Source organism: Pempheris klunzingeri, chromosome 18 (genome assembly GCF_042242105.1).
Source record: "Pempheris klunzingeri isolate RE-2024b chromosome 18, fPemKlu1.hap1, whole genome shotgun sequence".
Lineage (NCBI taxonomy): Eukaryota > Metazoa > Chordata > Actinopteri > Acropomatiformes > Pempheridae > Pempheris > Pempheris klunzingeri.
The window spans coordinates 6,587,346-6,602,748 of record NC_092029.1 but is presented as its reverse complement, the minus strand read 5'-3'; the positions used below and the strand labels follow the sequence as shown (position 1 = coordinate 6,602,748).

Genomic DNA, 15,403 nt, shown 5'->3' with positions numbered 1-15,403 from the left:
TTATTCACAAAACGTTGCTTCAAAGGGTTTGTTCACAATGTTTCCAGTCAGTTTGAAAGCGTATGTCAGGTGCCCATATGAACATGAAAAGAGGGTTTACTTGCTGTAATCATTCCTCCTATGCTAATGACAGCTTGGTCGGCTGTGTGAAGCACATTTATTCTTCCTTTTCATCCTGTTTTGGAACACTTCACATAGCCAACACCTATGTAAGGCTGCTGGCACTGCAGTTTAGCCATTAGTCAATGATTAATGAGATAACACATGCCCACTCTGTGGCAGTAGGCACCACTGATAATTTGGGTTCTCCTTATCTCACGGCAATTGTCTTGGGCAGTAGTTATCAGCATGAACTTTGAAATGTATTACTGATCAATCTTTGCATTTACAACAGCTTGGGATGATGTATGTGCAGGGTGAAAGAAAACACATCCTTTGTCAGGTGCAGGGTTGAAGAGATAGTAGGTGCTTAATATGTAGTTAAAACCTTACACCCTATACACCTACTTGGAAACTTTGTCTGGTTTAAGTGCAAATCTTTCTTTATCAGCAAAATGTACTCGAAAGCGTAAAAACAAACCAACTTTGATTTATCACTGATGGATTAACGTGTATGTTGTAGCAGGAGCTTGTTTTTTACGTATATGCATCATATTCTATAAATCTATAATTTCCACACAAAATGTTAAGTTGATCTTCAACATAGCAAGTAACTTTAAAGTGAATATAATAGAGTGAATAAATACAATATTGGTATTTTGAAATGTATCTGGCTTGAAAATCAGTTACTTGGGACCCTGCAGGAGGATGTCTTGTCTGCTGTGATGATTTAGCGCCCTCTGCTGTACAGAAAGTCAACGTACACTGATTATGTTGCTTTTTTAGGATTTTCTTCTGATAATAAGATATTGAATTCTACTTTTACGGAGAAGCGAGAATAAAAACGTGATATGATACTATGATAAAAAATGTAACGACAGAAAATAAAATAATGTTAACTATGTTACGTAACAAGAGATATAAAAATAGCTTTATGTTTCACTGGGAATTGTAGTTTCTCTCCTCTTGACGCCAACTGTGTTTGTCCCTTGTAGGACTCAAACTCCCATGATGCCACCGGTGCTCGGCTAAGCCATTAGCTGGTGCACGCCCACGCTAAGTAAACCCATCGACAGTAATCCTCACTGAACACAGCGGAATCCTCTGCGGGAATTTTCTTCCTTACCATAACTTTGTTCCAAATTAAACGAAGAAATGGACAACTCCGGGAAAGAGAAAGAGGCGATTCAGCTAATGGCCGACGCTGACAAAAAAGTCAAGTCCTCTGGCTCTCTTTTGGGAGGGATGTTTGGAGGGTAAGACAGCACTGCACCAAAGAACAAACAGCTAGCAAGCGTTAACCGTCAGCGGCAAAGTTGGCACACAGCCTATTTCTGTGTGGGCATACAGTCAGTTAGTCATCGATATGTTAGCTAGCAAAACATTGTGGAAGTTTAGCTGAATATTAAGTTTAAGTGGCGTTCAGTGTAATATTTCCCCTTGTAGCAGTTAGCTAATAGCTGTTATTACCATTGTAAACAAGCCAGCAGATCACGACTCTCTGCTGCGCAGCTGACAGTTTTTTAGCTAACTTACAAGGTTAAGATCTTTACTTTGACTTTACTCACAACCTTTTTTGTAGTTTTACCCAGTCTCGGCATTATGCAGGGTGACATGTCAGTGTATATTATTTGATCGTATGAAGAGTTGATTTCTTCATAGTTAAGTTTCATTTCAACTCCAGGAGCTTATTTCCATATCGTTTTTTAGTGGAGAACAGTATTTATAACATGATCCGATATTTTTAACACTTTACTTATAGGGATTATCTCTATTTATCAAATAAGACATTATCATCTCAAGGTACATATATATACAGGAAAATAAGGAATACTGGAAAGAGATTAAAAGCAAAAAACCATAATTATATATATATATAAACATATAGGCATGTATAGGACAGACTTCCTGCAAAGGAGTTCATAGTCCCAGGCCATATAGACTACTCACATAGTTTATTAATGGGTCCCATTGAATCTCTTAGTAGTTGTTGAGGGTGCATCAACATTTTTCCAGCTTGATGACCTGCATCACATCTCTGATTCACTGGTTGTGCGATGGAGGAGCAACATCTTTCCAATTAAATAGAACTGAGTGTGTAGCTAACAAAGAGATTAGAGTCATCTGGGGCCACAAGCTTACCAAAAATTGGAGAAGGCATAATATTACAGGCACAAGTGTTGGAGATGGTGTCAAAAAATGGTGAGCAGGAAGAGGCAAGTTTTGAGAAAGACCACAACAAATGGTAGATGGTCACTGAGTCACATGGAGGGCGAGAGAGTGGGAATGTTCTTGCAAGTTTAGCTTCAGTGAAGTGTAGCTAATAACATGGTTCAGTATAAATGGTTACAGTTATCTTTTATCATTAACACCTGAGCTAATCCCCAAAACACACAGACCCAACGCTTCTCAACCCTCCATGATGGCAAAGATTCATGGTGACAGTCAGCAGAACCACCAGGCCTGTTTGTTTCAGATGGAGATTTCACCATGATTACATGTTATAGAATACAAACAACATTCCTGAAGAAGGCACTTAAATTACAGCCACTCTTATTTCAATTGATTACTTATTATCTACCAGTGACCTTGGGGAGATCATTAATATGCTGTAATATTAGTCCAATAAATGCATGTCATCTTATATCTGAATACTTTATCATGCAATAGTGGCAAAAGTATGGCCAGCTTTGTTTAAATAGGCCCAAAATACAAAAGAGGCTTGTGTGACTCAGTCTTTTTTCCAAAGCTCTGTCCTAGGTGACCCCCAAATGATACTCGTTGGCAGTTTTTGTGCGCAATAACTCTTGGCAAGTCTAATACGGGTAATTCTGTGGCTGACCAAGCAGTGATGTAATCCTCTGCCATGATTGAGTGGCCAGAATATTATTACAACTGCAGGGAGCTCCCAGGAGTCCACTTCTTGTCATGGAGGGAGGGAGATCTATAGTGCCTGTGTAGAAGGATTTATAGAAGCCGGTCCAACAACCTGAGCACTGTACGTCCCAGAGAAATGCAACAGTTTAGCATGTTAATATGATCATATAGCCTATGGTGCTATTAAGACAAAGTCTATTAGATATAACTCCAATATGAAGGTCAGACTGATGTTTTTTCTTACTAGTTTAACCCATGGTATGATATGAAGCCTGTGTGAAAGTTTGTACGATATTGTGTACATCTGTTATCTTTTTGTGTCTTTGTTTAGAGGACATCACAAAGTGGAGGAAGCGTGTGAGATGTACTGCAGAGCAGCCAACATGTTCAAGATGGCCAAGAACTGGAGTGGTACGATAAACTATTTTCTACTAAAGATATCCAACTTATCAATTTTGACACAGGTGCAAAGTTGTAGGAGTGTGTGGTGATTTTATTTTACGTTTTTTTGCAAAATAACTGCAAAGCGCAGCACTTGTGAAGATGCCACAAGTAAAAAAAAAAAAAAAAAAAAAGGTGGAATTATGTACATAAATTAGAGTGTAAGCTGAATGCAAAGTGAACCTGAAGGTTTCTGTCCCTCTCTTCTTTCCTCTTTCCTCAGCTGCTGGAAATTCATTTTGCAAGGCTGCACGTCTCCATATGCAGCTGCAGAACAAACACGACTGCGCCACCAGTTTCATTGATGCAGGAAATGCTTACAAGAAGTCTGACCCTAATGGTGAGGCTGCGTGGTAACTAACCTCAAACAATATCTTACATTTTAGTGCCGACATTTTTATTTCCCTTTTTCGCCACGTTGCACTGCCAGTAATGAAACGTTGACTCTACAGTCGCACTTCAGTTATTGCTGTTATTCATCACATCTATGACTAAAGGGCTTATCATTACGAGTGTTTTCATTCATGCTGTTTGTAGTAAAGTCGACTCTCCAGAGGATTCCCACATGTAGCAGTGTGGAAGTAAGGCTATACACGTGGGACTTGTCTTCTGACTGAACATTAGTCTAATCTCCTGAGGGAAGTCATCATAGATCGGGTATTTTCTAGATTACCAAAACATTTGCTGCCCCCAGGCCTGTAGCTCTATAATGAGGCAGATCTCACTTTTTAAAACCTGTCTTAGTTATTTTGCTGTTGATACTTTAAGCAACTGATGAATTAAGATGTGCAAGAGGTGTTGCCCTTGAATTGCATGGCATTTACCATTAGTTGATTTATAGAGTCTATGTACTGTCTATGACCTCATTTAATGTTCTCCTAAATATAGATTTAGCCAGAGGTCTGGGGGGGGGGGGTAGTAGTTAGGGGTTAATGTATTTGTTTTGTAGAAAAAACTGGACGTCTTGCTTGAGGTTTTTGTTTTATCACATATAACATTTGGCTGCATGCAAACACATAAGAAGCTTTGGTTGCATTATTCACTTCATTTCACCTTGTCACAATAACACAGCATGCAGAGTGACACTGTCACTGTGCAAGCGTCTATTGGATTTTAACAAATCTAAGATGTCTAACTGTTCCCTCCTCTTTCCTTAATGCTGCCAAAAGAGGCAATCAAGTGTTTAAATGCTGCCATCGATATATACACAGACATGGTAAGATGCACAGAGGGAGTGTCCACCTATGCTCTGACCCACAACAGTGAATTTGGCCGTATCATTTTTATTTAAGTGTTCAGCTGTGGCTTTTACTTTCCTTTGACATACAGTTGTAGTTCTAGATGCCACAACACCTACATGACTGAAAATCCTCATACACATTGACATACTCCTTTGCCTTTCCTCCCACTCCCACCTTTTATGTTTTGGGCCCATATTAACATATTCATAGCACATAAGTTTGTTTATTTAACACTGATACCTTGATCAAATTGCCTACTTGTTCCCATTAGCGAGGATTAATTTTCAAAAGCAAAAACCTTGTAGATGTGAAGCCACAGGCTGCTACTTAACCTCGCCTCTCTGCACTGAGAATCTAACACAAGGCTTTCATTGACTAAAGAGGCGTCTGTGGATAGATCCAGTTAGTAATGATTTTTCCTCTCCTCCTCCTTCTCCTCGTCCTCCTCCTCCTCCTCCAGGGAAGATTCACCATCGCAGCCAAACACCACATCTCTATCGCAGAGATCTACGAGGCTGAAATGGTGGATATCGAAAAGGTAATTTTACATCATCAGAAGTTACATAGTCAGTTAATACTACCAATAATTATCAATACTACCATTTTAGGTCATATTTGCTTTGTGGAACAGACAGTATTTGTTGTTTTTCTTTTGTGAAGGCTATTGCACATTATGAACAAGCAGCAGACTACTACAAAGGAGAAGAATCCAACAGGTACTGCTCTCACTCTTTCTTTTGCTAGGATAAAATTCGATATATATTATCAGTCTTTTTGCAGCTGTAAAATCAGCCATGTTTATGTCGGAGACATTAAACCAAAAAGGGATTTTTCACCCGTGCACCAATGTGCACCCTGACCTTTGCTGTTCGGCAGTAGTAATAGTAGTTTGGTAGTAATAGTTCATTAGTGATGTAAGGAAATCCTCTCCTTACATTTTAGGTCCAGTTTATCGATTTTTACTTTCCTATAACTTCCTATACAACAATTTAATTTTTCATTTCTTCGTTATTTTTTTACTCCATATGGCTCCTAGAGAAATGCTCTTGTTCATAGAAGCCTTTTAAATCACATTTTGAGTTGTCACAGCAGGGAAAGTGCAGCTGTTACTAATAACGTTAACAAGGGTGGGGTAAACATGGCCAGCACCTGGACTCATTACCTGTGTTCTTTCCTGCTATGACATGTCAAAGTATCTGCTGAGAAAAAGGATCTGTCAGCATTGTACCACCACCACCATTATTCTATTACAACTAAAATGAATCAGAAGTCGTATTGTAAACAACAGACCTTTTCCACAGAAAGTTTTGACACGACAGAAGGAAAAGCGATGAAGTTAATGACGACTGATTCAAATGTACTCTGGCTACTTCAGCTTCAGGGTTCTGGTAGTGTGCACGCTGGCCCGCTGCTGTGATTTACAGGGACACTTAAATAGAGCAGAGCCATTGTTGATATTATCCTGTGCTTTTCCTACTATGACAAGTCAAAACGTGAAAAAGGCCTGTTCTTGGAGCTCCTTTCTTGATTCCCCATTTTATTTCATACGACCACACGTTTACTGAGTTGCATGCACACTTCAAACTCTTGGAAACAACAGATAAATTGATATATTCTGAATATACAGCTCTTATTGTTTGCAAAAATATTGAGCTGTGTGTTTCTTTAGTTCTGCCAACAAGTGTCTGCTGAAGGTGGGGGGTTACTGTGCTCAGCTGGAGCAGTACCAGAAGGCCATTGAGATCTACGAGCAGGTGTGTGCAGCTGTATTTGTGTGTCATGCTTGCACTTTCTCAGTCAACAATGACTTGGTGATGCTGACAGTGATATTTGTGCGATTTGAATGTGTCCAGGTCGGAGCCAACACGATGGACAACCCACTGCTGAAATACAGCGCCAAAGAGTATTTCTTCAAAGCCTCCCTCTGTCACTTCCTTGTCGACGAGCTCAACGCTAAGGTGAGTTTATATTTGCGTGGTTCAGCCTCAGGATTTGGAAAGGGGGAGTGGTGGTAGAATTTTAACACGCCATGTCTCCACAGATTGCTGTTGAAAAATACGAGGAGATGTTCCCAGCTTTCTCAGACTCTCGAGAATGCAAGCTGTTGAAGGTAACTCTCTGCTAAGAAGTCTGAATCTGATAGCTTACTTTTTCCCCCCTTAATCTATTCAGTTTCTCTGAGTCACCAACATTTTTTATTTTTTTTTGTCTTAACAGAAACTTCTTGAGGCCCATGAGGAACAGAACAGCGAGGCTTTCACAGAGGCGGTAAGTCTTGTATACACAAAGAAAGTTCTCAGGTTTTAAAACAGTGCTTTTGGTGAGCGCAGGAATCCCACTGCTTCAGCTCTTGTAGTCTCGTTGGATCCCTTGTGTGTTCAAGAAAGTTGAAGGCTGGATCTCCGGTATCCACTAAGTCTCCCAGGACTGTGTGTTTATGTGGAACTGGTTCAGACTGATGCATCAGTGTAACCAAATATAGATGAGCTCCTTAAAGACTTCTCAAAGTTAACTCAAAGTCAGAGAGGGAAGAGTCCTCGTCTACTGTCTGTTTTGTGCGATTTTCATGTCAGAGGTTTGGAGGAATGCATCACAATGTTAATGGGTTTGTTTGTTTATACATGAAATGCTGGTCCTGAACCTAACTAAACTATACACTATACACAAGTGAGCAGAACCTTCAAACAGCAATCCAAATTTTCTGTGTGCAGGTAAAAGAGTTCGACTCGATCTCACGCCTGGACCAGTGGCACACAACCCTTCTGCTGCGCATCAAAAAGACCATCCAGGGTGACGAAGGGGATCTGAAATGAAAGAAAGCCCACGGCTAGAAATGCAGCACAGAGGGACAAATCCATCACGCATGCTATCACACAGACACACACACACACAAACACACACTCTTTGATTCACCTCACTGTGTACAGCATCTGGAGACGAGTATCTGCCGATGATTTTGAATATTCCACTGCTCACTGCTACACTGTCAGACCACTATCTCTGCTTTCCTAACGAGAATATCTGAAGCTAGTCAGAATGTAAATCCTCTCGCCCTCACCTCTGTCTAGAGGATTGCTGCATACCTATTCTGTTGAAGTCTGTCCTGGAGGATTTCAGAGCGGTATATTGTATTGAAACTGATGTAAGTATTGACAACAAGCATGTTTTGTACAATTATTGTTTCTTAGTCAAATGCAGCTTGTTTTTTTTAATCTAGTTTGTTATATATTTAAAACAGATTATTTAAATGTTTCAGTTTGTTGTACATAAGATCATGGCGTGTATGGATTTCAAAAATGTACCGTTATCTTAATTTCTTTTGTGTCGAAGTAGACGAGATGGGATCAAACTAAAGTCAATCAAGGGCAATGATATGCACCAAGTGTAGACTGTTAAACATTTGTAACTAAAAAGAAACATACACATTGGTACTTATACTTTAGGGTTATTTATCATTAAGATTTATTCATGATACTTGGAATGTTTGAATCTGTAAGCTGTGGTTTATAGTTTGCCTGTGAAAAGTGTGTTTTTCAACCCAAAGCACTGACATGGAAACTCTTACTCCTTATTTCCAGGGATGTAATCTGCATCATTAGTCGCTCATCTCATGCTGTGTCGTGATGTGAATTTATCATTGAAGGTTTACCACTGCAGTGCGCCTTCCAAATGGCCAGTCGCTAAGCATGTCACTGTGTATAGTTTAGTGTTGTGTTACATTCACTAGTGTGAGCCAGACCAAAGTTTTTACAAAAGGGTCAGTCGCCCTGAGTATCCAGCTTCTTCCAGGTGGAATGACAATGGACCTTGGATATGATCTGTATGCTTGTGCGAATGGACGAAAATAAAGATATTATATCCCAGCTGTGCTGTCCTGCCTTTGACCTTACCTATCACACAGCAGTGCTCTCTGCAGTAAACATTGATTTGCCTTTAAATCATCTTTCAGGTACATAATCCAACATTTCTGTGGTATGAAGTTTTAAAGTAGGACATTTTCTCATAATGTTCCAGGACTGATATTAACTCATTTTCATGGTCAACAATGAATTGATTACAGTCTGTCACACCGACCGTTACACAACCTGTACCATCAGAAATTTAATACAAGATAGGAAACAGCTTGAAGAGGAGTGCAAGTGTACTTTAAATGACCTACACACAAATATTCACTTGAAGATTTTCCAAGTTTAGGGCAGTTCCAGTGTTGAACATGTTTCCAGTTGTGCAAAAACCTGTATAAATTGATTTATTTAGCATTGTGTCATATGTTACCTTTATTATTCCAGGAGTTAATAAAATAGATGGGTAAGTAGGCTGGCTGAATTTGTATTTTTTTTTATGATTCCATTTAAATGTATTAAAGACAATGTGAGTTATATTTAGAAGATGATTTAATAGAGTATTTGTTGCTATTGTTTGTATTGATGTATACATTTTATTCCTCTTTCCTGTGTGTATCATGTCTGCTGCCCTGTCAGACACTAACCTGATACTACATTATCACATTATACTGATTCCACCACAAAACATGACCATTTCATTAATGGAGCTTGTTAGGGTTGTAAATAAATTTTAAAAAAAATCAATCCATGTAATCAATGATCTGTTACAGTGTAATGGTGTTGGCGTTACTGCATCATTTCAGTACGCAACAGTAATCAAGTGTCTACATTATGTTGAATGTGCCTTTTCTCAGCCTAACTAACCTCTTAGCAAATGTCCAAATTAACAATATTGTTTTCATGCTAATTGACTGAAATTTGTTATTAGTGAAAGATTACATTACATTTACTTTTCACATAAAACCCATTTGAAAAGAGTAATACAACTAATTGAATAATTTTTCAGTCTGTTAAAAATTCCAAATTTCAGAGGTTCTGTTTAACATTTAGAAAAAAACTTCATGTTATTGGAGGCAATTGGAGGCTGTTATGCAGGAACCTGCTGAACACAAACAGTTTAAAACACATGGAAATAGTTGCAAAGAGAGAAACGCGCCACAATTGTGAAGGATTCATGATACTTCATTTACAATCAGACCAACATAAATCATGAGCAGCGTTACAAAAAGCATGCCGTTATTCCAGAGGTGTATGGAAAGCTACTTTAGGATTCACTGGGGTTCTGCAGCTGCCAAGGACTTCTGACGAGGTTCCCAAACACCACACAGAACATCAAAGTTAAACTCCTGCAGTACATGATGTATGGGAACCAGATGTCTGATACTGATTGGTAAAATGTACTGAACCCGATGTGATGTTTAACAATCACCTTCATTTGATTTGTATTCAATATGATCTGTGCCACATGTCACTATATCAAAGATGTACAGTATTATTTAATTGCTTAATTATACCTTTTATTATGCCTTAGCCTGCCTAAAGCACAGCAGATTGTTCTGATTTTAATAAATACCTTGACACCGCAAAAGATGTGAGAAACACTGAACATCACACCCAAGTCAGTCGATCAAACACTGGACTTAGATTAGATCATAGTACTGATGAAACACCACATGGTCAGGGCAAACATACAAAGACTACAAAGCCAATGTATAAACATAAAAAACATTAACAGAGGGACTGAAAATTGGATTTTAAATTCCCAACACCCAGATACAATTCTTCATATTTACATGCATTCTCTACACAGCATCTTCTGCTGAGGCTGCTTCAGGCTCAACTAAGGGGTCATCTGCTGTCCTCTGCTCTCCATCACATGGGACAGCATCTTTTTGTTCTTTTTCAGAAACCTTGTCCTGCACAATCACAGTGTGAATGTTGGGATGCAAAATGTCCATATCCGAAGTGGCCTTAGCCAAAATGGTCTGTGAAGCAGCAGCTTCCAGGACAGATGATGTGGACACAGTTGGGATCTCTGAGACTGATGCCAACGTGTTTTGAACTGAGAGAGAGGGGACAGACAGAGACATGGAGGATGCCTCAGAGGACAAGGGGATGGTGTGGGCCATAGACACTGGTATAGAGAAGGGGACAGGGATGGCGGATCCATCTATGGAAATGACGCTGGCTCCTGTGCTGTCGGTGCTGACGATGGGCTGGATCTGGGTCCCAGGTGGCATCTCAGTGTGGATGACGGTGATCCCGCCGAGGGTGCCGTGGCTGACCAGAGCAATGGCCCCATGAGTGGTCCATTCAGACGGGATGGTGACTGGCTCAGCCGGCACCATGATGGAGTCAGTGTGGATTTTCCCAGCATCAGCAGCAGCACCAGTGCCACTAGTGCCACTTTTTCTAACTGAGCTCTTTCTCTCGCCTGCTCCTGCTTTTTCTGTTTTTCCCTTAGTGGGAGTTTTGGGTTTCTTGTCCTCCACATTTCCCTCCAGCACCACAAGGTAGGTTTTCCAGGGAGCATCTGAGTCATGAATCTGAATGCCAAAAGAGCTCAGGTTATTTTCACAGGAGTCTGATGACTCAATGTTATTCAAACACGAGATATCAGGTCATAAACACACATTGGTTGCCAAATGCCCTTAACAATGCTCCTTTTTTGATCATAGGTACTTTGGTCTTGCCAAAGTTAAATAAAACAGTTGAAAATGCACTTTCTGGTAGCTGTCACTAAGATAAGCCCTGCTCACCGTAGTGTGCCTGCGAAGGGTGGACTTGTCTGTGAAGGTGCGTCTACAAAGACCACACATGTAGGGCTTCTCTCCCGTGTGAATACGTTGGTGTCTCTGGAGGGCGTTGAGCTGGGTGAACTGCTTGTCACAGTCTTTACAGCTGTAAGGACGCTCACCTAACACAGAGGGAACACAAGGAAACACACAAGTTATAGGTCATTTTAAACAGAGGGGAACAGTGAGGAATAACAGTGTCAAAATTACCTGTGTGTATTTTCAGATGCTGGTGGAGGGAATTCCTCTGAGCAAAGCCTCGACCACACTGCTCACATTTGTAAGGCTTGGATCCGGTGTGAATGTTTGAGTGGTGTCTCAGGTATTCTTTAGAGGCAAAGCTTTTCCCACAGGCCTCGCACATGAAGGGTTTCTCACCTAGCAGGAAAGAAAACAACAAAAGAATAATCTTTCCACTTTGGGTCTGGCAGAACGTAGATAACGCTTTCATTGGGTGCAGCCCTCAAGGCCCACTTTCTAAAATCTTGTCAACAGTGATAGGATTAATGGGCTCAAACTCTCCAGTAAAACTCAAGGTGACGATGCAGAATAGAAATGGTGGTGGAATTATATCACTCTTACCTGTGTGCGATCGCTTATGATAAGCCAGCATGTGCTTCTGAGTGAACCGGGCATCACACTCATCACATGCAAACGGCTTCTCTCCTGTGTGAGTCCTACACATAATAAAACAGAATTTAACTCTCATTTATTCTGTACATATACTGCACATACATTATTTTTATGTTGATTACTCGCTCAGCTTACATTCTTCCTCATCACTATAAACCTGTCTTTAACATCTACTGCCCACAAACCCAGTTCCAGTTAAGGATAAATCCACCAGCCGTCATCAGTGAGTTTTGTACCTGCGGTGCATCTTGAGGGCAGAGTTCTGGGTGAATCTGGCTCCACAGTCGGTGCACTCAAAAGGCTTTGCACCTGTGTGTGTCCTCTCATGCAACAACAGGGCAGTTTTGGAGCTGAGGGCCTTTCCGCAGTCAGGGCAGACGTGTCGAAGATTGTTGCGTTCATGGACCTGAGAAGCAGCAGGAATGTAAGACGGAAATCAGGAAAAAGTTACGAGGATAAATGTGACTTTGGAATATCATTATTGTCATATTTACATCTTATATTATATTCATTTTATTGTTCATCATCATCATTATTCATCACCTGTCTTTGATGGCGGACAACATCCTTCTTTCGTTTGAAGGTCTTTGTGCAGGAGTCACAGATAAAAAGCCTCTCATTACTGTGCACATGCTTCTCATGGATCTTCAGGTTGCTGCGATTTGCAAAAGTTTGCTGGCAGGTCTCACAGCGATAGATGACATCTGCTTTCACTCCATGGTACGTACTGGCCAATCACAGATTAGAGCAACATCAGAACACATCAGATATTTTTCATTCATCCATCATGATAAGAAGCACATAGCTGCAGCTTTAGAGAGGAATTTGCCCTTAAAGAGTTACTGTAGAGCTGTGGTGGCACAGTGCTGCTGTCACTAGCAGAACTGGGGAAAAATGAAATAAAATCATGTAAAATAAAATAAAATATTATATATAATATGTATTCAACACAGAAAATTACCAGGCGAGTCAGGATTCAGTAACTCACATTATGACCTTTTACGTTATGATCAGACTATTAAGAGACAGGGTTTACTTTGACCACTTATTGTAACACTGTGGACACTAGTGTGGTCACTATCACAGAAGAGTTGTTAGAACACATATGTCCACCTAGTTTTGTTTTTTAAATACATCAGGAGAGTGACACAGTTAGTTACGGTTTTATTATGACACAGGCACCGCTGTAGTGACAAGATAGCTTTCAAAGTAAGACCAAAAGCCTACTAGATAATTTAGTTTCTCACCATAATTAGCGGTGTGACATTGGAACAGTGCACACCGGAGAAAAGTAGAGTTAACAGCATGGAGTGTGCACACCATAAGACCAACAAAAACATGTGATAATGAGGTTGCAAGCACCTGGGTGCTAACCTCGCTGCTGGATATTTGCTTCCCTGAAACTAGTCCTGTCATATGGTGGTGGTTTGGAAAAAAAACTGGAATACAAGATTTAGTTGGTACACGTTGGGAACTATGGGATCATCACAATCAATAACTTGAACTCAGAAGCAGTATTTTGTCCTACCTGATGTGTTTCAGGTAGCTTCTCTCATAGTGGAACGTCCGCTGGCACTTGTTACACTGGAACTGGGCCTTGGATGTTCTTTTTAATGTTTCCTTGGACTGTCCCTCTTCCTCTTCCTCTTCCTCCTCTTCCTCTTCCTCCTCCTCCTCCTCCTCCTCCTCCCCTGGAGATAACAGCAAGGCGTCTTCGGGATCATTACTCTGTACATCCTCCTCGCATTCCCAATCATCCACATCAGAGGTTGGCATTCCCAGCAATGACTCGTCTCCTTTCTCTGGCTGATTCTCAGGCTGAATCTCGGCTTCAGTCCTGTCCTCATACTCCTCTGTGTCTTCATTACTAACTTGGTTTTCATTGTAAGAAGCCTCTTTTTTAGCATTTAATCGCCTCTGAAGGACTTTGCGGCCGGCTAACCTCAGTTTTAGCTCTCCTCCTTGTCTTCTTTCATCTGACACTGCTTTCTTTGCCTTGACTCTTTTTGAAATTAATTCTTTCTCAGGGCTCTGCGGAGAGAGCCGCCGCTTCATGAATAAGCTTTTAGGCTGCTTCTTGCCTATAGTCCTTTTTTCTTTCTTGGCACCATGCAAGTCATCTTGATCTACAACTTCTGATGCAGATGCTGTAGTTGTAGGTTTTTGTAGGATTCCAGCACTCATGGCCTCACTGCAAACCTCTGATAGATCCTCACAGTCCAAAAATTGTGCCGCTGCTTGAACATCACCAATCTTGTCTCTGGCAACTTCAACTTTGCCGGTGTACACAAATTCCAAAAACTTAGAGAAATCGTTGAAGTGCATATTTGAGAGTAATAATTTGTCTTGGGTAGCGTCCTGAGAGAGAAGGATCTTCTTGAAATAGCCACTGGATGCTGCGAGCATCACCTGGTGGGCCTGAAACTCCTGCACATCTCCCTGGTAGTCTACCTGCACTGTAACATCACTCAGCTGTCCCTGCAGCCTGAGCTGATGCAGAGAGGCCAGGATGTTTTCATGGTGGGACTTAGATGTGAGCTGGATTACTTTGACCCCCATTATTGATCTGTGCTGCTGAGAAAAACAACAAAAAATGTAGGAAAGGTGACTTGTAATGCTTGAACTAGTTGAGTTAGTCATTACATTAATGAACACACACATGCATTCTCACAAGTGTGACCACGAGCTACAATAATACTATATTTTGCAGAAATCCTAGTTTGTAGCTGTTGTGCATCCTCCTCATTGACAATGGGGCCAGTGAACGTTGCATGGAAGATAAAATCTAAACTGCATTGCGCAAAGCCAAAAAAAAGGCAGCTAATATTTAGCTAAATGCTTGTTTGTTGAAATAACTAACACATCTAACAAAAGCAACCTCAAACCCCTCGTATATAAAGCCTAACTGCCATGACAACAGACAGACTATCGTTATGTTTTAGTGTCTTGATAATGTTCACTAGCAGGGTTACCAACTGCTAACATAACATTAGCATCACAGACACAGTGGTAAGTAAGCTAGGTTAGCTAGCATTAGCAGCCAACTCAACACAACCCGGTCAGATACGCGATAAAACAACTTTAAACTACAGCACACTGGGTTTGGTGTTGGGGTGAGTAGAGTAGCAGCCACCAAACCACACGAATCAAGTCGTCTTACCGTAAGGTCGCTAAAATGGCAGCCCTTCATAAATGTTCCCCACAGCGGAAGGTATTTCCTGTAGAAATCGCTCCTGAAAACGGCTCCTGTCTTTTTACTCGCCGACATCCGGTGCCGAGTTGGCTGATTCAGGATCAGCCCTTCATTCATGGTGGTGGTTAAGCCTTTACTTACCGAGTACAACTGCTGCTTCTGGATCAGTTTACCAGGTTTGTTGAACATAGCGCACAACCTGAAAAATAACCCCTTTGAAATTTGTTTAAACTGTACATTTTAGGCTTTAAAGCCATTACTGTCAAGCTAATTGAGCTA

At 40.7% G+C, this 15,403-nt stretch overlaps 2 protein-coding genes across 4 annotated transcripts; one reads left to right on the top strand and one right to left on the bottom strand.

The window, feature by feature from the left end:
- Window positions 1-1,178: 1,178 nt before the first annotated feature.
- napbb (N-ethylmaleimide-sensitive factor attachment protein, beta b) lies at window positions 1,179-8,521 on the top strand. Its single transcript, XM_070849023.1, has 11 exons — window positions 1,179-1,355; window positions 3,308-3,387; window positions 3,641-3,757; window positions 4,587-4,633; window positions 5,119-5,196; window positions 5,319-5,374; window positions 6,328-6,412; window positions 6,512-6,616; window positions 6,700-6,768; window positions 6,876-6,926; window positions 7,370-8,521. The coding sequence occupies exons 1-11, from the start codon at window positions 1,255-1,257 to the stop codon at window positions 7,469-7,471; spliced, it is 891 nt and encodes a 296-aa protein (XP_070705124.1). The 5' UTR covers window positions 1,179-1,254; the 3' UTR covers window positions 7,472-8,521.
- A 1,127-nt stretch (window positions 8,522-9,648) lies between these two features.
- Window positions 9,649-15,143, bottom strand: gzf1 (GDNF-inducible zinc finger protein 1). Of its 3 annotated transcripts, none has more exons than XR_011585647.1 (9): window positions 15,092-15,143; window positions 13,460-14,502; window positions 12,475-12,658; window positions 12,168-12,337; window positions 11,881-11,975; window positions 11,509-11,676; window positions 11,263-11,420; window positions 10,139-11,049; window positions 9,649-10,104 (listed from the first exon to the last, which is right to left on the bottom strand). XR_011585647.1 is itself a non-coding variant. In XM_070849731.1 (8 exons), the coding sequence occupies exons 1-8, from the start codon at window positions 15,119-15,121 to the stop codon at window positions 10,306-10,308; spliced, it is 2,595 nt and encodes an 864-aa protein (XP_070705832.1). In that variant the 5' UTR covers window positions 15,122-15,126; the 3' UTR covers window positions 9,649-10,305. The 3 variants fall into 3 exon arrangements, 1 of the variants encoding a protein (XP_070705832.1); XR_011585646.1 differs by having other exon boundaries at window positions 13,460-14,505; window positions 15,092-15,126; XM_070849731.1 differs by having other exon boundaries at window positions 9,649-11,049; window positions 13,460-14,505; window positions 15,092-15,126.
- Window positions 15,144-15,403: the final 260 nt, after the last annotated feature.

Coding starts and splice junctions, on each gene's coding strand:
- napbb (XM_070849023.1), top strand. CDS start 1,255: ATGGACAACTCCGGGAAAGAGAAAGAGGCGATTCAGCTAATGGCCGAC. Junction 1,356..3,307: donor TTGGGAGGGATGTTTGGAGG/GTAAGACAGCAC, acceptor GTCTTTGTTTAG/AGGACATCACAAAGTGGAGG. Junction 4,634..5,118: donor TCGATATATACACAGACATG/GTAAGATGCACA, acceptor CTCCTCCTCCAG/GGAAGATTCACCATCGCAGC.
- gzf1 (XM_070849731.1), bottom strand. CDS start 15,121: ATGAAGGGCTGCCATTTTAGCGACCTTACG. Junction 12,338..12,474: donor TTGTCCGCCATCAAAGACAG/GTGATGAATAAT, acceptor GCTGCTTCTCAG/GTCCATGAACGCAACAATCT. Junction 11,677..11,880: donor TCATAAGCGATCGCACACAG/GTAAGAGTGATA, acceptor CTTTCCTGCTAG/GTGAGAAACCCTTCATGTGC.